Source organism: Caretta caretta, chromosome 10, assembly GCF_965140235.1.
Source record: "Caretta caretta isolate rCarCar2 chromosome 10, rCarCar1.hap1, whole genome shotgun sequence".
Classification (NCBI taxonomy): domain Eukaryota; kingdom Metazoa; phylum Chordata; order Testudines; family Cheloniidae; genus Caretta; species Caretta caretta.
In genome coordinates this window covers 27,531,964-27,552,263 of record NC_134215.1, presented here as the reverse complement: position 1 = coordinate 27,552,263, position 20,300 = coordinate 27,531,964, and the positions used below count along the sequence as shown (strand labels likewise).

The 20,300-nt window shown below is 40.3% G+C and overlaps 1 protein-coding gene across 43 annotated transcripts in view; it reads left to right on the top strand.

The window, feature by feature from the left end:
- Nucleotides 1–20,300, top strand: part of RBFOX1 (RNA binding fox-1 homolog 1) — a 2,443,894-nt gene that overhangs the window by 2,310,303 nt on the left and 113,291 nt on the right. For all 43 annotated transcript variants that reach the window (XM_048868136.2, XM_048868129.2, XM_048868132.2 and 40 more), the window contains one exon: nt 6,053–6,106. In XM_048868136.2, coding sequence (XP_048724093.2) covers nt 6,053–6,106 — 54 coding nt within the window. The remainder of the gene's footprint in view (nt 1–6,052; nt 6,107–20,300) is intronic.

Genomic DNA, 20,300 nt, shown 5'->3' with positions numbered 1-20,300 from the left:
TTGTGCAGTGTTAGTATAGCAATGAATGAACTAATCATAGGGACAATTGTGCCCTGGATGATGGAGTCGGGGGGGAAGGCCGGAAGGATGCTCCCTCTATCAAGCATGAGCTGCTCTTTGGTATTATCATAATACAGCTTACTTCAGGATTGTTTCTGTTGTCTGTTCCACAATTTGTTGAGAAGAGAAAGAAAATTATAATTGTTTTATGGTTCCCCTTTTTCTATACAGGAATCTAATTAGGAAATCACCTAAACATGATGTCCTTGCTGTTGATTTAACAATGGGTACAATATTGTAGACTAATGACAGAAGAGTCATCTGTAGAAATGTGGGGAGGCAATGCTTTTCAAAGAGATTTCCCCCCACCCAAATCCCTTTTCCAGTGCTTAATTCAGCAGTTTTGCCAAAAAAAAATTATTTTCTGTGAATTATTTCTAATCATTAACACCTTTCAACTACAAAAATTAGAACAGAAATGGATTTACTGACAATAATTATTTGTTCTATTTGGCTTGGATACTTTTGCTATAGCCATTTGCTTTCCAAACTAATATCTTTGTTCCTATTTGCCCACCAAAAAATACAAAAGAAAACTGAACACGTATGATCAAAAAAGGCAGGTTGCCACAGTTGGCTGAGACAGTCTTAAGTGCTGAAATCTCATGGAACTTATTTTCCACATTTGAGAGCTCATTCTTGAGATTTTGCTAAAAAGTGGGGCAAACAGAAGTGAGGTGTTTGTTAATTTTTTAATAAGCATGTCAGACTTCCACCACCCCCACCACAATAAAAATAAAATAACTGTTCTCAATTTGACATACAATTATTGACTTATTTATAATAATCTGGGAAGGACTAGTCTGAAAGTCCTCAGGCACTTCTAGAAACTTTTCTTTCTTTCTTTCTTTCTTTCTTTCTTTCTTTCTTATTCATACGAATATGTGTCTGCCAAGTGATGAAAATGGAAAGCTTCCTTCATTGTTGCTGATTTTTGTATAAAATGTCAGCCCAGTGAATCAAACCAGACAGGCACAAGGCTTGACTGGGTCATACAATAACATTTTGTTCTAACAGTAAGTTGGAATATTTTATATACGTGTGAAGATTTCACTCTTTTGTTCAATATGTTGTATGACAGAGGGAATAAAAGAAGGTTTGTTATAAATGATTTTGCGCATATTTAAATTAATCTTGCTACAAAGGTTAAAGAACAGGGTTTTCTCTATTAAGCATCAAATATCAAATCCAACCTCAGGGATGATGATGCTTGAAAAGGAGGCTCAGTCTTCTTATGAATGTCATCGGTGTTTTAGGGACAAGTTTACTTCAGTGTCACACAGAGTAGGTGTTACCTTGCTTTTTAGTATTGTCATTTTTTTACATCTGAAATGAAGGTTCTTGAAATCATAGAATCATTGACTTCAAGGTCAGAAGGGACCATTATGATCATCTAGTCTGACCTCCTGCACAATGCAGGGCACGGAATCTCACCCAGCGACTCCTGTAACAAACCCCTAACTTATGTCTGAGCTACTGAAGTCCTCAAATCGTGGTTTAAAGACTTCAAGGTGCAGAGAATCCTCCAGCAAGTGACCCGTGCCCCACACTGCAGAGGAAGGTGAAAATTGTGTTGATAAAAGCATTTCCCACATAATTTGAAGCTTTCTCTTGAACTTCTTGTCTTGTGTTCCTCATTTTTAATCTTTTCTCCGGTTGCGAAAAATCAGCAATCAGACATGTAAGCCCATGTAATGACCTAGGTTTGTAGTGCTTGTTCAAAGTATCACACACAGGCCCGCCAACGGGGGTGGGGGCAATTGCCATGGGCAATTTAAAAGGGCTGCCGGCAGCACAGCAGGGCTAAGGCAGACTTCCTGCCCACCCTCTCTCTACTCCGCACTGCTCCTGGAATCAGAAAGCACATCCCTGCGGCCCTTGGGGAGGGGGTCTCCATGCGCTGCCCCTGCCCCAAGCGCCGACTCTGCAGCTCCCATTGGCTGGGAACTGTGGCCAATGGGAGCTGCGGGGGTGGCGCCTGCGGGTAGTGGCGCACGGAGACCCCCTGGGGCCGCCTCCTAGGAGCCGCTACCAGAGAGCTGTGCCAGTCACTTTCAGGAGCCACCTGAGGTAAGCGCTGACCCCCTGACCCTCTGCACCCCTACCGCCAAACTCACCCCACAACCAAACTCCCTCCAAGAGCCCACACCCTGGACCCCCTCCAGCGCCCAAACTCCCACCCAGAGCCTGCACCCCACACCCCCTCCTGCACCCAAACTCCCTCCCAGAGCCCTCCCCCCCTCCAGCACCCAAACTCCCTCCCAGAGCATGACCCCTCATCCCCTCCCACACCCAAACTCCCTCGTAGAGCCTACATCCCACATCCCCTCCTGCACCGCAACCCCCTGCCCCAGCCTGGTGAAAGTGAGTGGGGGGGGGATGGAGTGAGCAGGGGGCAGGGCCTCAGAGAAGGGGTGGGACAGGGGCATGATCTCAGGAAAGGGGCAGGGTAGGAGATGGGCCAAGGGTCTTTGGATTTGTGCGATTAGATGGTTGGCAACCCTACTGGGCGGACATGTGGAAGCCCTGGCCGTGTAATTGCTACCACCACTGGTCATGCAAGTTTATGCTAGCAGATAGATGGATTTTTGTTACTTACCTTGTGCTTGTCATTTCTTTTGGAAATATAGCTGCTTTTTAATTGTGAGTTAGCTGCCTGTGAGTAAGGAACATGCACTAGACTGGCAAAGTGACTTTCAGACATCTTTAGATTCTGTCGCCTATCGTGTCCCATATTTAAATCCAGGAAGGTTTATTCTTCAGTCTAATGCTCATTTTATAATTTAAGGCATGAGACTGAAACCTACGGGCTTATAGGGCACACAGGCTTGCATAAGTGGTATTAGAGTTGGGACTTCAACTGTGAGACCAAGGAACACAAGCACAAGTTGGGAAAGGGATATAGAGAGGTGCTGCAAAACTCACCTTTGCATTGCCTTGATACTGGCACTTCGGTATGCTGAGCTAGTTCCTAAGAATCTGAAACCACAGCCAAACATAAGCTCAATGAAGGGGTATCCTTGCCATACCCCTTTCCTCCAGCCATGCCCAGTATGCAAACAGCAAAGAGGAAAGGTCTTGTAAGAACCTCTATGCCAGTAGGGTATCCCTTTACAATGGGAGGTTTCAGAGTAGCAGCCCCGTGTCAGTCTGTATCCGCAAAAAGAAAAGGAGGACTTGTGGCACCTTAGTCTCTAAGGTGCCACAAGTCCTCCTTTCCCTTACAATGGGGTGATCCTGTCATGGCTATTTATGCCAACTATACAGCCAGAGTCTACTGGCAACATGGAACAAAGCAGATGCACCACACTAGCATATCTGGCCTTAGAAGTGGAAAATGTCCTTTGATGTTATGTCCATCTTCCTGCCAAAGCAGGAAAGCTTTCTACAGTACATGATTGCTCCCTACAGTGCACTTAACCTATATTTCTTTGGATGACTATATAGATTTATTTTTTCACAGTTGCAGCTTTTAGAGTTTCAACATGAGGGGGAGATTAGTGTTGTGACAATAAGGAAAATGCATCAAACTGCACCCACTGGGGAGAATTTGCCTCATCCAACTGCTAAACCGGGGTTCTTTGACAGTTCCTTGCTCCTATCATGCTTGATTAACCCACACAGTTATGGGCCAGTACGTACTTCATTGACAAGATAAAGTAAAGTTTAATGGTTGTTATTTTCATGATGAATGAAGTCTTTCCTGTCTTAGCTACAAAAAGTTCAATGGTACAGCCATCGGAATGGGAAGGAAATGAAATATGGTTGTGACTTTCAGCTGTGAGCATCCATCTGCATCTACCAGGATATTTTTTTCTCTTGGACAAATGGAGTGCCCATTCGTGTTAGTTCAAAGCTGAGCAATATGTGTCATCCCCTTTGACAGCAGAGACTGAAGGATCTGAAATTCACTCAAATCACACATCTTTTGGACTGCACTAGTCAGGGATCTCCAAGGAGAAAACTTAGGGTTGGGGTTAGGGTCAAAATACCCTTCAGTAGCACTTTTAAAACCAAGGTGTTCATGAAAATTCACAAGAAAAAATTAATAAGTCACCATGGCTCGACCAATTTCCAACTTAGGTAATTACATTCTGGATATTTAAGGCATATGTTATTTGCTCCTGAAGTGTAGATTACATATAGTATTGTTCTTCACTATCCATTTTATCTTATCAATGAATTGTTTTTATAGAAGAACACTCATCACTTGGGCTCTGACATTGATGAGTTGCTGTTTTCTGAAAAAAACACTTATTGAGTCTCATGCCAGAGATGGCTACATTTCAGTGATAGATGAAGGGGATTCCAATATGTTATAGTTCAGGGATGAGCTGCACTTGTGATCTCACATTAAGTCTCTCTGTTGGCACTCCTTTCAAGTGTGAGGGCACTTGTTTCAAGTGCAGTTTGCATTTACTTCTCTGAGAGTGGAACCCTGTGGTTCACCCCACTTTTAAACTGGATCACCGAGCTACAGCACTCCCTGTTTACCAACCATATTTATCTCCATCTCGCCCAAACATATTTATCTCCAGCAGGTCCAGCAAGATTTCATCTCTGCTATGGAATCCTTTCCAGGAGCAGTGATCAGCTAGTACACGCTGTGTTCAAAACAGAGTATGAATTATTTATCCATAGAACATTGCAAGGAGAGAGAACAAGTTAAAAATATCAAAAGCCTAAATGCATAATGCCTTAGCCAAAACTTAACCTTTCCTTGACAGGTTAATTCAGACTTCTGATTAACTCAGGCACGCCCCCTTACCTCCCAACCCCTCAAGCACGGAGGTTGGGTGAGTCAGGATGCCTCCTGCAACTGCTGCCCCTTGGACAGCTCCACCTCCCGCAAGTCTGTGTGCATGCTTGTCTTATTTTATCCAATTCAAACTACCTTTGTCTGACCTGGGACCCTGACCCTGGTTTTAATTAGTTTATGGATTTCTCCAGAGGACATCTGAAGCAGTCTGGAAATGGTGGCTTCCCTGTATTATCTATATGAGCAGCAGGGAATTGCATTGTGTTTACAACCATTGCTTTGGCTTATTGCAGGATTTAACTCTTAGTCACCTTTTATGCATCAGTAAAAGAACCACAATTATATATAGACGTATAATTATCTAGCAGTCTATCTAGCTATCAGTAACATTAATAAAAATTAACACAGATAATTCGCACATTCCTCACACTATATATAGGCCCCACTCCTGCTTAAAAATCAAAACAATGGCAAATCTGTGTTTGACTCCAGTGATGCAGGATCAGGATCATAGTTTTTAAGTACAGGATTTTCAGATGAAATATCTTATACAAATATGAAATACCACTCTGTGCATACAGATTTCTTTAGGGTTTCTTCCCTTTTTCCGCTGCCTCTGAAAACCTGGGATCCAAGTCATCTCATGTCCCAAGTGAAAGATCGCTTTCAGTGGGCACCTGTTAACTCAGGAGAAGATGGGAGTGTGATGGGGAACCTTTCACATAGCTTGTCACGCTTTTTCAATAATTGTCAGTCTTTGCTGAGGCAAGGCTTGAAATAGATATGTTCTCACATCTCCGGATTGAAGTGTTGTAGGAAAGCTGTGTGGGGAAGCTTAAGTGGCTTCTGCCTACAATGCACTGTTCACTGTCTTGAGCCAATGCTTACCAGTCTGTGTTTTATGAGCATTAGCATTCACAAAATATAACCACCACTCCAGGGAAAAAAAGCCAATATTTTATACAATCCTCAGTTCTCACCATTTATATTTCATGGTGACATAGCCAGACCACTGCATATTTAAAGATAAACAGTTCAATCATTTCTTCAATATATAAATACTGTGATCAAACTTACATATCTACATACAACTTCCACTAAAACTACAAGATCCTGAAATAACAGCTTCATACTCCAGTTTTCTTTATAGAAATTTAATATTTATTAATAGTATTTATTATTATAATATTTACTCAGTCCTTTTTCTGTTGTTGTTTTGTTTTTTTGCTGTAGGCTGGAAATTAAATCCAGTTGTCGGTGCAGTTTATAGTCCAGAATTCTATGCAGGTAAGAGTACCACTATACTTGTTAGTTTTATCTTGTTTTGTTGTTGTTGAAAGTGTACAAAGTGTTTTGAGTATGAGTTCATTTATTTCACATTGCCTGCCGATCATTAAAAAGTTTATAATGAAGGTTTTTACCAATAACCTGAGCAAATTAAAATCTACCCTTACAATACATTCAAGTATATGACTGTTATTTAATATTACATAATAGATAATAATAATTCTCTGTGAAATGCACACTAATATATAGACTATATATAAGCACATTCACTTTTGCCTAAGGAGTAGTTTAGACTAATACTTAATAGTAAAACAGGAAAATATAACCATAATCATTTTATTTCTTTTAGGTATTAGTTTTAAAGTTTTTTTTCAATGTTTTGTTTGTAAATTTTTTGTATATGCAATTTTAGACCTATTTGGGAAAATGACAGTTGACTCTGGGATCTTGACTGGGTGTTACTCCATTATTTAAGTTATTTAGTATCATAGCAGTTAAAAGGGAACACACCTATTTGTTCATGAAGTCTAACCCACCTCCAGTGTAGGATGAGATCCCCCCCAAACTGAGAATGCGTGCCATTTTAAACTGATACTTCATTTATTTTGGGCCAGCTGGCATGAGGGAATTATTTAACTTTTCAGATTCAGTGTTTTACTTGTGCATAAACAATTTTTTTCCAGTTAGAGTGGAAAAAGCCTTTAGCAAATGGAATATCTTAATATATTCTTTGACAATTTCTTTGCAAGTAGTAGTACAGATTAATATGTGCAAGTGTATTTATCTGAAAATTACAGATTCCAAAAGGTGCATCTAATCCTAAAAATAACTTAAATCTTGTTAGTGTTATACCTGTGGAAACCACCTTTTATCTATCGAATCTACAGTGTGGCCAAGTTCTGCCCTGGAGTACATGGGCTCCGATCTCATTGGGAGTCAATGGGATTGTGCCTGCATCCATCTGAATGCAGAATTGGGCCATAATCAGTAACATCTATAAAAAGTGCTGTGAAACCATAACACTTAGGATTGACAACTTTCTAATTGCACAAAACCGAACAGCCCTGCCCTGCTCCTTCTCCGAGGCCCCTTCATCTCACCTCCCTCCATCGCTTGCTCTTCCCTACCCTCACTCACTTTCACCGGACTGGGACAGGGAGTTGCGGTGTGGGAGAGGATGAGTACTCCCATCTGGGGGTGCAGGCACTGGGGTGGGGCTGGGGATGAGGGGTTTGGGGTGCAGGAGGGGGTGAGGGCTCTCGTTGCAGGTGTGGACTCTGGGGTGGGGTTTGGGGTGAAGGAAGGGGCTCCGGGCTGGGGCAGGGGGCTGGAATGTGGGAGAGGGTTCGGGGGGGGGGGGTCCCAATGGCGCTTACTGCAGCTCCTGGGAAGCAGCCACCAGGTCCCTGCAGCTCCTAGATGCATGGGTGGCCAGGGAGGCTCCATATGCTGCCCTTGCACCCACAGGCACCACCTCCGCAGCTCTCACTGGCCACGGTTCGCGGGGGGTAGGGGCAGCGCACAGAGCCTTCCTGGTTGCCCGTGCATCTAGGGACTGCAGGGACCTGGCAGCCACTTCTGGGAAACACATGGAGCTAGGGCAGGTAGGGAGCCTGCCTTAGATCTGGACCCACGTTGCGCCACCGACTGGACTTTTAACAGCCCAGTCGGCGGTGCCAACCAGAGCCACGTGGGTCGCTTTTTGACCGGGCGTTCTGGTTGAAAACTGGACGCCTAGCAATCATAATAACACTTAAACTCCAGTTAAGGCCTGGTCTAAAGCCCACTGAAGTTAGTCTCTCCGTTGACTTTGAATCAGGCCTTCAGAACACAGCTGACTGCCATTTTGAAGAGATTATCTGTTGAAAGTGAGTAGTTGAACTGCAAAAGGCAAGCAGACACCGTGTATTTAAAATATTCCAGTTGGTACTGAAATCATGTAAGTCTTTTGTAGGCCCCTAAGCCATACATGAATCTTATACTAAACTAGTTTAAGTAGCTCTATCCCTATCTTTCCATGTGTCTGTTTTTACATGGGTTTTGTATGTATATGAGGTACCAACAAGCTTTTTTATTTTTTTTCTAAACCAAAAAAGTAGATACTACTACTACTCGCTCAGCTAACTAAAACATTGCAGGACATGTTTAGTTCATATTCTTTGAAAACTAACTTTGAGCTAAGACTAGAAATAGAGTGTTTCATCTCAAAAGAAGATACATAGCTGTCACTAAAATGATTACTACCAGCAAATGCTGTAATATATATATATATATATATATATATATATAAATGAGTAGACAGCAACAGTCAACATTTTTTCGGGGAAAACAAACATGTTGAACAAGAGCAATTTTAAATACGCATATTGAAGTCAAAGGAAGCTGCCTGGGCACATCAAGAGCAGAATTTGGTCTATAGTGTGTTAATAAGCATTAAAGTGATGTATTGGTGGGGTGCACCATTGTGGTATTAAAATAGTACTGAAATGTATAAAGGTATTTAAATAGCTTAATTCCTATCTTAATTCTTAATTTAATTCAATGGAATTAAGTTATTTTAGCTCTACTCTAAGCATAGGCAGGATTTATTTCCCAGTTTTGTGTGTGTCTATAAGTCAAAATAGAGAATGTGACATTGATCTGGTTTATATATTTAGCCAACCAACCCTGAACCTGCATGAATTAGGAAGTCAGAGTCATTAGTCGTTTTATATAAATGACTTTGTGTTAATGACAAATATCATAATATTCTCATAGTGCAATTATTGATTTTTCTCAAGCTTATGCAGAATTAACAACCTGGCTTCTAATTGTCTCACAGACTAGGGCATGAAGAGTTCACATATTTTTGTAAATTAAAATCAATATTTTCAATCTCTCCTAAAGGTAATTTTCCTAATTTAGTGGACATTTCCCTAACATTTATTTTGTCTTTTAATTATAAAATGGCAGGTTATTGATTTTTGTGTATAACCTCTTCAAGTCCCAAGTGCATTTTTACTGCCAACACAGGGAGGTGTTTGCCCCTCTTAATGAGAAGCTTTAATTACCATTAGAACAGTATTAATTCAGTTTTATGAATTATGACATGTTGCCTACCACATCCTAAAAAGCTCTTATCAAGACACTTTGTTTTTTTTTATTTTTATCTGAAATTTTATTCCATTCATACATACAGGCAATTTTTTTTAAACTGCACATCAAACTCCTATGTTGTTAGTGCCTTTAAAATACTGAATGAACAATAATGTTTCCCACCGACGTATTTAAACTTGGTTGAAAAGCAGTGTATTATTTTTATTTTAAAAAGAAGTACGTTAGATCTCCTAATGTGATAGAAAATAAAACAGTAAAACAGCAACGTAGTGTCTGCCCACAATAATTGAATGGTTTGGCATATTGTGCCATTCTGTCCTATGTCATTTGCAGAGGAGGCAATAAAACTTTTGAAGACCTCGGAATTAGAAATAAGGTTTTAAGATGGGTAAGATTTTTAGTTTTTTAGTTTAATTATGTTTTCCAGTACTACCATGTTAAAATTTAACATGGAAAATACCTTCTACTTCACATTGTTGTATGCAGTGTTTTGTAGCTGTGTTGGTCCCAGGATTTAGCGAGATAAGGTGGGAGAGCTAATATCTTTTATTGGACCAACTTCTGTACTGAGACAATGTTTTGTGCAAGCTCGAAAGCTTCTCTCTCTCACCAACAGGAGTTGGTCCAATAAAAGATATTACCTCACCCACACCCACCCTCTCTACTACTTCACAGTCAGTGCAAGAAGTTCCTTTTGCCTGCTAATAAATGATGAAAAATTTCGCCACTTTGGAAATGAAAGATGATATATCTACAGAGAAACTGTTGATTTAGAGCACCTTTAATCTTCATAAATAAGTAAAAAAACAGAAGGTTATACAAAGCTGTCTGGATGGCACTGATGAATGGCAGATTCACCCGTTTCTCAATTGCTGGTGAAGACACACGCCGCAAGGCTTAACCACATTGTACATCATATCTGCCAACTCATTTCTGTGATTAAATATTCCATCAGTGCGGGCTATAAGGCAGTAAAGCTTAACAAGATTCATAAGATGCACCACTTGAATACACATAACTCACTTCCTTGGATGGAGAACACCCCGCATGCACAAGAAAATTAGAATTGAGTTAAATTACTCCATAAGACAAGATCAATAAAGAAAGGAAAAGATCCCCTAATGCAATGCAAATCTAAGATATAGTTATGTCCTGATAACTTGAAGCAGACAATTAAAGTCAAAAGTGGAGAAATATAATGTGAATAAACTCTATAATCCTGAAGATAATGGTAAACAGTAGGACTAGTGACATGATTGTTATTGCTCCACCTTTTTCTCTAAGTATACTATAAAAGCAGACCTTTCATTAAGAAAATGTGTGAGAGATAAAATGGAGAAAGAACAGAGATACACGACAGACCCTGCATATGCAAGTAATTATTTCCCTGTGAAAGATATTACAGCAAAACTATTTTTTGTCCTACTGAGTAGCTTTATAAGTCTTTTTATAAGTGGCTTTGAAATGATCATGGCTGAAGCAAATTAGAACATCAAGAAAGTATGGCTGCTTTTTGCCAGATGACAGGTTTCAGAGGAACAGCCGTGTTAGTCTGTATTCGCAAAAAGAAAAGGAGTACTTGTGGCACCTTAGAGACTAACCAATTTATTTGAGCATGAGCTTTCGTGAGCTACAGCTCACTTCATCAGATGTTTACCGTGGAAACTGCAGCAGACTTTATATACACACAGAGAATATGAAACAATACCTCCTCCCACCCCACTGTCCTGCTGGTAATAGCTTATCTAAAGTGATCAACAGGTGGGCCATTTCCAGCACAAATCCAGGTTTTCTCACCCTCCACCCCCCACACAAATTCACTCTCCTGCTGGTGCTAGCCCATCCAAAGTGACAACTCTTTACATAATCAAGTCGGGCTATTTCCTGCATAGATCAAGGTTTTCTCACATCCCCCCCACCCCCATACACACACAAACTCACTCTCCTGCTGGTAATAGCTCATCTAAACTGACCACTCTCCAACTTGGAGACTACTGGAACACTTGTTCTTCTATAAATCTTCTCTACCTCGTCTAAAAAAAGAGATCTTGGAGTCATTGTTTGATAGTTCTCTGAAAACACTCAAAGTGCAGTGGCAGTCAAAAAAGTGAACAGAATGTTGGGAATCATTAAGAAAGGGATAGAAGATAAGACAGAAAATATCATACTGCCTCTATATAAATCCATGGTACGCCCACATCTTGAATACTGCATGCAGATGTGGTTGTCCCATCTCAAAAAAGATATATTGGAATTGGAAATCCTTCATGAATTTATCTAGTTCTTCTTTGAACCCTGTTATAGAAAGGGGGCTTCTGTTCTCTTCCTTGGGCCCTGCACATGGTCCAGGGTTCTGAGAAAGGAAGGTGTGGGAACCAGGGCTGGTTGGGCTGGGGAGGATGCATTTTGTCATCTGTGCAGCTGTGGCATGGAAAAGTTAATACACCTCTTGGGAAGTTGTTACTAGACGTAGTCCATTGAAGCTGCTCTGACAAGCAGCTGCTGCAGGAGGTGCAGGGCCTCGGACTGGATGGTTCTGACCCTCCTGCATATTCCCTGGTATCCATCAGATTTTGGGGTGGAATAGGAGCTAAACCTTCCGCTTCCCACCAGATGATACGATCCAGGGGAATCTCTGTGAGGAAACTCTTATATAGTTTCCCTTGGAAAAAGTCTTGTCCCAAAGCTTTTACTGTGAGAGAGGATGATCTGGCCCTTAATTATCTTTACTAAAATAACTTGCGGTGAGGAAGGGAAAAATAATACACGGGTGCTTTCAGAAGTGACCAGTGTTATTCATATGTGAAATGATAATGGAATAGTTAAGCATTATCTGCCTTAGTAAAGGATTTGGCTGCTAAAAATGAAGAACAGCAACCTATTATTCAGTCTGCCATTTCAGTACTGAGCTCTGTGATTCGCCACATCTCTGGTATGTAGGGAGCTATTGTTATATCCATTTTACAGACAGGAAAACTATTTTTGTAAAGCATGATTCTTTAAATACACCATACAAACAAGATTCCCATTCTTGGTTCTCTACAAGAAAGGTAAGAACAATTTTCAGCCTGCTGAGGTACTGACAGGTGAGCAGGAGAACCACCTACCTATCCCATGTTCTGTTATAACTGCCTCAGCTCCCTCCAGAACCTTCACAGTCAGCTCCTTTCCAGCCACAGTCTGTGCCAGACTTTGTCCGATGCTGCTCTCTTCTTCTGATGGCTCCACTTGAGAGGGTTCTCCCACCTCAGTAATAATATAGTCTTCTCTAAATTAATCACCCCACTCCTAGCTGTCATGTTTGCCTTTGGAAATCTGTCCCCAGCATGGTAGTTCATGTGGAACATAGGGGTGGGTCTAGTGCTCCTTCCCAACCATCAGTGCCTCAGAACACTAAAGCATTTGAAGTGCTAGGAGAGCTCCAACTTGTCTCACAGTTGGAAGCTGAGATCCAAGAGTGGAAATCCTTTTTTAATGATCTCGTCAAAGAAGTAGGGTTTGGTAAGTAATTTCCCATTGTAGCTTTGTTTTATGCTTTAAAAATGTATATTTGTTTATAATTAACATAGGAACTATTGTAATATAGCACATGTAAGCACATAATTATGCGGGGGAGGCAGGAAATTGCTGAGTAAATGGAAATTTGTTCAAGAGAGGACTTGCACCTTTTTTCTCTTGTAGTGTCTGAGCACTGGGGGTTTTATCCCTATGCTAATCTTTCAGTCTCTGAGCACTGCGGTATTTCATTTAGCAGAGACGGGTGTCCTAAAAACACCATTACATGAGTGAATGAGCCATGTTTCACACAGAATCTTATGAGGCTAAATGATTGTTTATACTACAACTTTAGATCCTCAGATAAAAAGTTCACTGTATAGTACATGCAAAGCATAACTTTTGTACAGTCATATTGTGGTTTCTCTCTCTCTCTATATATATATATATTTCAATGTACTTTGCACTCTGATTAGATGTGTGACATACCAGGGTACAATCCAGACTAGTTGGGGGCTGTGTCAGCCCTGGCCTGCTAGCCTGAATGCCTTCCAATGCCTAGCTATAGTAGCTCCCACCTGGGCTGCTCACAAACAGCCTTCCAGCGTGCAAGCCACACCCTGTGTGTCTGTGTGTAACTGCAACCTGTCAGTTACACCCTGGCTCTCACCAGCCTCAGCTATAATGCAGAGTCAAACCAACACACCCCCAGTCCTGGATTTCCCCCCACACACACACACACTAAATGTATGTCCTGTACTGCCCTGCCCTCCCCTGGACAGTGCAGATATTTTAAGTCTATTATTCCTTTCAAGGGATAATATACCAACTTATTATCTTAAATAGAGTTACCCAGACACTTCAATTTAAACTCACTGGATTAGATAAAATGGTAAAACAAGTTTATTAACTACAAAAAGGGAGATTTTAAGTGAGTATAAGTAATGGGACATAAGTCAGAAATGGTTAGAAGATAAAACACTTACTTGTGTCTAATTTAACAAAAATATATTGTATTCAAGCAAAATGTCTCACCACATGTTTCCAGCAAAGTTATTGAACCCTCTCCCCCCCCCCAGTCCAATGGCTGTTTGCTGTTTTCCTCTATCATCTTAGGTACAATGCCAGATACAGAAAGTGGAAGAGAGAAGGGGGTCCCTTGGGGTGTCCCCTCCTTTTTATAGTTTCAATCCCTCTCTTGAAAAAACATTTCCAGCTGACAACCAGGAGACAAATAGTCTGTGTGGAAGGATATTCCCTGCTGCTTTTTTCTATCTGTGTGAACTTCCTTTGTTTTCCCTTCCTGCTTGATGACTCTGTGTTCTGCTTAAATGTAAATTAAGGCAAGCACACATTCTTTTGTTTAGGACAGACCTATTTGCTGACTTATTCCTGCCTTGAGTATATGGAACTGGACTAGAAGACCTTGAGGTCCCTTCCAGTCCTACAATTCTATGATGATTCTGCTTCGGCAGGGCAGTGGGGTTTGGAAAATGTGTTATAACTTTACATACAATGTTGCCACACATATTTTATCAGGACAATACTGACCAGCAAATTATGAGTTTTCAAATTATATCTCACAAGGCATACCTTATACAAAGATTATTACATTAGTGTGTAGGATGTGAATAGGGGAGTCTATTCCATTACAATATGCCTTTAGTTTTGATCTTTGCTGTCAACTAAGCAGTTTCTCCCTCTAAATTTATTCTAGGACATTATTAGTTAAACAGATTAAGTTGTTTTCTAAATACAGACAAATTAACTAAATATTGTTTAATATCCCTTATGTTAATTATACCTAGATGTTCATTTTCAGAGCATAAAACAAAGCTGTAACCACAGTTTAAAAAATGTAATGTTAAAGTACTATTATACAAATGGTAAAATCCCAGTTAGATTCACAACACTGATGACAGTTAATGCATTTCTAAAACTTCTGTGGAGCTGTTATAACCCATTACAGTCGAAATATTGGTTTATGAAAAATTAATAAAGCCAGTAGAAAATGGAATTCAACATCTGTACTAGCTATTTACACAGAAAGAATCACCCAGAATTAATTATGCCTTATGCTATGTTATAATGAGTTTTTCATTAAAATGTATACTATTATGGAAACTAAACAAGGATTATTCAAAGAATAATGCCAATGGCTGTTATTTTTTTGAGAGATTAAATTAGTTAATTGATTGTACATTTAAAATGGAAAGGTTAATCAACATATATTTATCATTCTGTTAAAATCTGCATATTTTTTGGAAAAATACATAAATATAACAAATCTTCCGATGTTAAATATGTGAATATCCTGTATATGTGTCCTGTATATGTATCCTGTGTATAGTATTAATTATAAAGTGCAGTACAATAAGGGTTTGATCCTGCTCTCATCCAAATCTATAAAAGAATTTCCATTGACTTGATTCATGTAGGCTTAACTATAGGGAAGTTTACAGTAGGCACTGGTGGAAAGTGCTAAGCAAAGGACTAAATCAATGGAATTTTGACCACTGCTTTCAACAAAAATATTCCCCAAACCGCAAATTGTACTGAAGGCACCAATGGGTACCAGAGAATACAGTAACCTCATGTACAAATGTGATAGAGATGAACACAGAGTGAAATGCTCCATGGAACCTCACTGGTTTTTATGAAGTAGAGGAAAGAGTGTGCTTGATGTACATTGGTTGGGAGGCTGCTCCAGAGACAGTGGTTGCTACTGTTACAAAGAACAAAGATGGGGCAGGGAGTAAAAGAGATACAGGAGCAGTCATGAGAGAGGTATAGGATGAAGGAAGCAGGTGGATATGAAGGAATAGGTGAAGGCAGCAGGATACAGGCTAGGATAGAGTTATAAAATGCTTGAGAGCAGAAAAAAAGTTGATGTACATTTGGAAGAAGAGAGGAAACTAGTGCAGAGACAGAAGAACAAAGGAAACATGGCCAGAGCAACAGGGAGGGAAAAGTCCTCAAATGTCTGTGCCTCCTATATGAATAGGTTGAATTTTTAAAAGAAAGAGGACTTCTTTCCTTGTTCCGGGGCCACAAGTTGGAAGTCTCTCTTCCCTCCACACACACACTCAGTGATAGTTAATTTACTGGTGCCAATCATTCCAGATACTGGTTGTGAAGATCCCTTGCTTCTTTGGTTGTAAGATAAACATGCTCCTTCTAGACCCAAAGATAAAGCATACAGAATGGAACCAAGCACACATGTACATTTACCTATAACTGAGCTACATAATATGATTATTTTAAAGAGGGAGGTATTCCATTTAGGTCAGGGATATCAAACTCCCTTGTGAAGAGAACTGAATTTCAATTTTAATCATGTTCTGTGGGCTGGTGTGCGAATTTAAGACCACATGCTCTCTCAAACTTACTGGAGAACTGCCAGTGATGTTAGAGGGAGGTTTACACAAGGATCAAGTGGAAAATAGGGCTTTTACATAAATAACTAAGCTTGTAGTTCGTATCATTTATTGTTGTTCAGTACCTTATTGCAATGTTAGCCTCACTTAATGGGGAAATATGCTCATCATTAGGATCAGCACTTTCATCCTTTTCTTTCTTTTCTCACCCCCTACCCTGTCATTTCTCTGTCTCTCAACTATCTTGCCTGTCCTTATGTGTCTCTTCCTTTCTTCCCTCTGCCTTTCTCCCCTTTAATGTAACATCTCCCAATTCTCATCCCACATGTGATCATCACTCCCCCTTTTCCCCAATCCATGTATAAACATGGTTAGTAATGACAGTGTTAATTTGATGAAGATAACATTGTCATTAGGCTTTAGAGTTAACACTCCTTTCAGATTAATGGTGGCTGCAGAGTTTACATGTCCCAGAGACATTGTTTCAGACTGTTCACAGATACAAGAAGAAACACTGCATTACGTACCTGCGATTTATGCTTGGCAGGCTATCTTCGCCACTAAAAAGACTAACCTTTTTTGTTTGTTTTAATTTAAAGTTTGAATTCTGCAAAATCTTTCTGTACTATGCGGGTCATAAAAATATATCAAGTGGACATGATGTCATTCTGTGCTGTAGAAATGTTTCAAAAACATATTTTTTCAGCTTTCACTTGTTTTTTTTTATAGAATTTTCCTTGCCACATTTATTAATTAGCTAGACACAATAAAACTATCCAGAGTCAGACTCTGTAGCATCCTAATCAAGAGGAAACTCTACTTCCTTCCTGTTGATCATAGCTCCTCTTCATTATCATGTTAGTTGCCAGATCTGTGGTTTTCTTGTCTTGTTTTTAACTTCAGCATTGTGCGTATATTTTTACATTCCCCCACAGTTAAGTAGCTTTTATAACTCCCAACAGTGCATCTTTTGCAGCCCAAGTATACCTACATTTTTAAATTAGAAATGTTTCTCATAATTGACATAGGAGTAGGAGTGAGGTCGCAGCTCCTAAAATCAATGAAAGTCATTCATTTTCTGAGCACTTGCAAAGTAACAGGATGAAACCTGGAAACTCTGAGAACTCTGGGATCACAAAGATGGCACACAGATACATTTTCACCACTCTATCATATAGACAACCAAAGGACGGGGCCCTGTATGGTTGGAAGGTGGCTAGCAAATTACAGGCATGACTGTAAACCTAATAATAATATATGGAGAGTGATCTCTCAGAATAAAATAAAAGACAAGGTGATCATTAAAATAATTGTTTATTCAGGGTTGAGTGGGGGGTACTTACCATGTCAGAAGTTAATTACAGTTATGCACATGAATGCATAGCTCTGATTAAAGGTGGAAAAACAAAGCCAGAAAAAAGATCAGTTGCAGAGGATGGACATTTAGGCAAACCAACTGCTTTAAAATATGATGTAATATCTTTAATATAGTTTATTAGAGTGGAAAAACTCTTCTGTGTGTCAGATCATTATTATATCTGCCAGCCTAATCCTAAAGTAGCTCAAGGTTGTCATTCATACTAAATAAGATGTTGAACTATATTCAAAATGCATGGCTAACTCATTATCCTTCCATTTCCTCTCCAGCACTGTCTCCCCATTTTAGGGTACCAGGTTACAGATTCTCCATTGTATTTGCTCAGCAAAGATTTAATACCAGCTCCTCCTACACTGAGATTTCAAATGACCAAGACTTCATTATTTTTTACAAAATACATTACTGTTGATTTACTTATTATGGTGGTGCTCCAGAGTTAAGGCTGCCTTCTGAAACAGGATTAAAATGGAACATAAGTTTCTGTTTTTCTCTACATTTTTTTCTTTATGAAACTTGTTTGAAAAAATAAAAGGAATTCTTGTACTTAACTGAAAGTGGATCTTTTAGAGAATTCAGAAATATTCTATATGTGTTTTTTTTTCACCATTACATCATGTTTTCATGTGCCTCTGCAGTTCCAGGGCCTGGACCTTCCCAAGTGAACAAGCACAGTAAAAAAAAAAAAAAGCAAGCCTCATGCATCACATGTCAGGGGTAGTTGCAATCATTCATAATACTTTCTGATTGTGAAGGCAGCAGAACTGTCTGTTGGTGAGGGAAGGGGACTCTGGGTTCGCAACAGGGAGGTGATCTTCCCAGCAAAGATAGACATACACACACTAGTTCTGCTCAAGATAGCACCCCAAAATAGTAGTCTGGTCATGGCAGTATGACAGCAGCCCGGGCTAGCCACTGCAGTACAATCCTGGCCAGTCCCTGGGTATGTATGGAGTCGGCTAGCCTGAGCCACTGCCTGGTCCACTGTGGCCACGTTGCTATTTTTAGGCACCTCTCACGCTGCTGTCTGGAGTGGCTCACAACTGTGAGGGCCTACCTCAGGGCAGACTCCCCAAGCTGGTGGTGTGTTCTATAATTAGATTTCACCAAGCCAGTGACAAATGTGAATTTCTGGCTCACTATACCAGTCTTACCATAAGAGTCACAGTCTCCTCAGACTCTCCAGTCTATCTTGCCACCCAGATAAACTAGCTAAAAGGAAATGAGACTTACTGAGCGGTTAGAGCAGGTACAGTATATCTACAGGTGAGGCACAGTTTATAATTCCAAATGGTAGCAGAGATGTAGTAATCTGCTAGCTTCCCAAACGTCCCTCAGGGCTACCCAGAATAACTCTGGGGATCTCTGTCTTCTCGTTCAGTTACTCTGCCCTGTTAAGATCTAAACAATCCAGAGATGAAGGATCTTTCCTTGAATCCATTCTTATAGTGAAAGCAAGAAATCTGGGAGGAGGGCTAGCTCAGTGGTTTGAGCATTGGCCTGATAAACCCAGGGTTGTGAGCTCAATCCCTGAGGGGGCCATTAAGGGATCTGGGGCAAAAATTGGGGATTGATCCTACTTTAAGCAGGGCGTTGGACTAGGTGACCTCCTGAGGTCCCTTCCAACCCTGGTATTCTATGAAACGCATTTTGAGTCTTTGACCTCTGATCATCACACACTTGCTTTGAAATTAGCACTTTTCTGTTTAAAGTTCTTCATTTGCATTTCACAAGGCTTCTTTCTTGTCTGATGGGTTAATAAGTTACAGGAGTATTTACAGTGTAAATGTTTGCTATTACATTATAAGAGGATACAGATAAGTGAAAACAATACAAATAACATTCCATTAGTTTTCATTAGGTTTAAACACCAAATACATTCTTACACATTTAACAGTCACTTTGATTTATACTAATAAACAAGTGAATTGACCTGGGGCTTCAGCATGAGCTGGCACCTGATCTGCCGGGGTCACAGAACTGGCATGAGCAGGGTTAGTGCATGTATGTCTATCCGTGTTAGGAATTACCGCTCCCAGCTGCTGTGTAGACATACCCTGGGAGACAGGAGTTTTATTCTTGGTTCTGTGTCTGACTCATTCTGTGATTTGGGCATGTCACTGAGGACTAAATTGTGCCCTGACACTGGCAGGTTACATAAAGCAGAAATCAAAAGGTTCTTCAGCGCCTTACGCCTCCATACAGGACTCTAGTGAGCCTGCAGTCTTTTCCCTCACCTAGCATCACTAACCACTCCTAAAGGGTGGGGAAGAAGGCACAGCTGTAGCCCTCACTGAACTTCAGCCCACAGAGCTGACTGACTATTGTAGAGGAGAGCAAACTGTACCCTCTTATGAAGCAGTTGTTGTTCCCAACTGTCTTGTTAAGGGGTGGTACAGTACCTGTATAGCACAGATAAACCATGTGTATTTTACTTTATTTTAAAACCCAAGACACAGTTTAAATTAGAAGTGGAGTTCTGAATGCCAGCTTTTGAGCCTGAAGACTATTTTTAGTTTAAACAGTAGAAATAGTTCTGTTGTAACTAGATAAAGAGGTGAGAAGTATTGGCCTGATTTTCAAAGGTGCTGAGCACCTGAAAATTCCATTAACTTCAATTGAGAAGTTATGAGTTCTCAGCACGTCTGAAAATCAGTCTGTGTGCGTGTGGTACAAACATGTACACACTGTCAAGTTCAGCTGTAGTAAACTTGCTATGCAGGACAATTGCAGTTGTTGAAATGCTACTAGCTCCATTCCCTTTCACCTCCTCACACTGTTTCAGAACCTATTTTCAAACTTGGGGTCATTTGGTGGCAGTATATGAATCGGATGTGAGAGGATTTACACT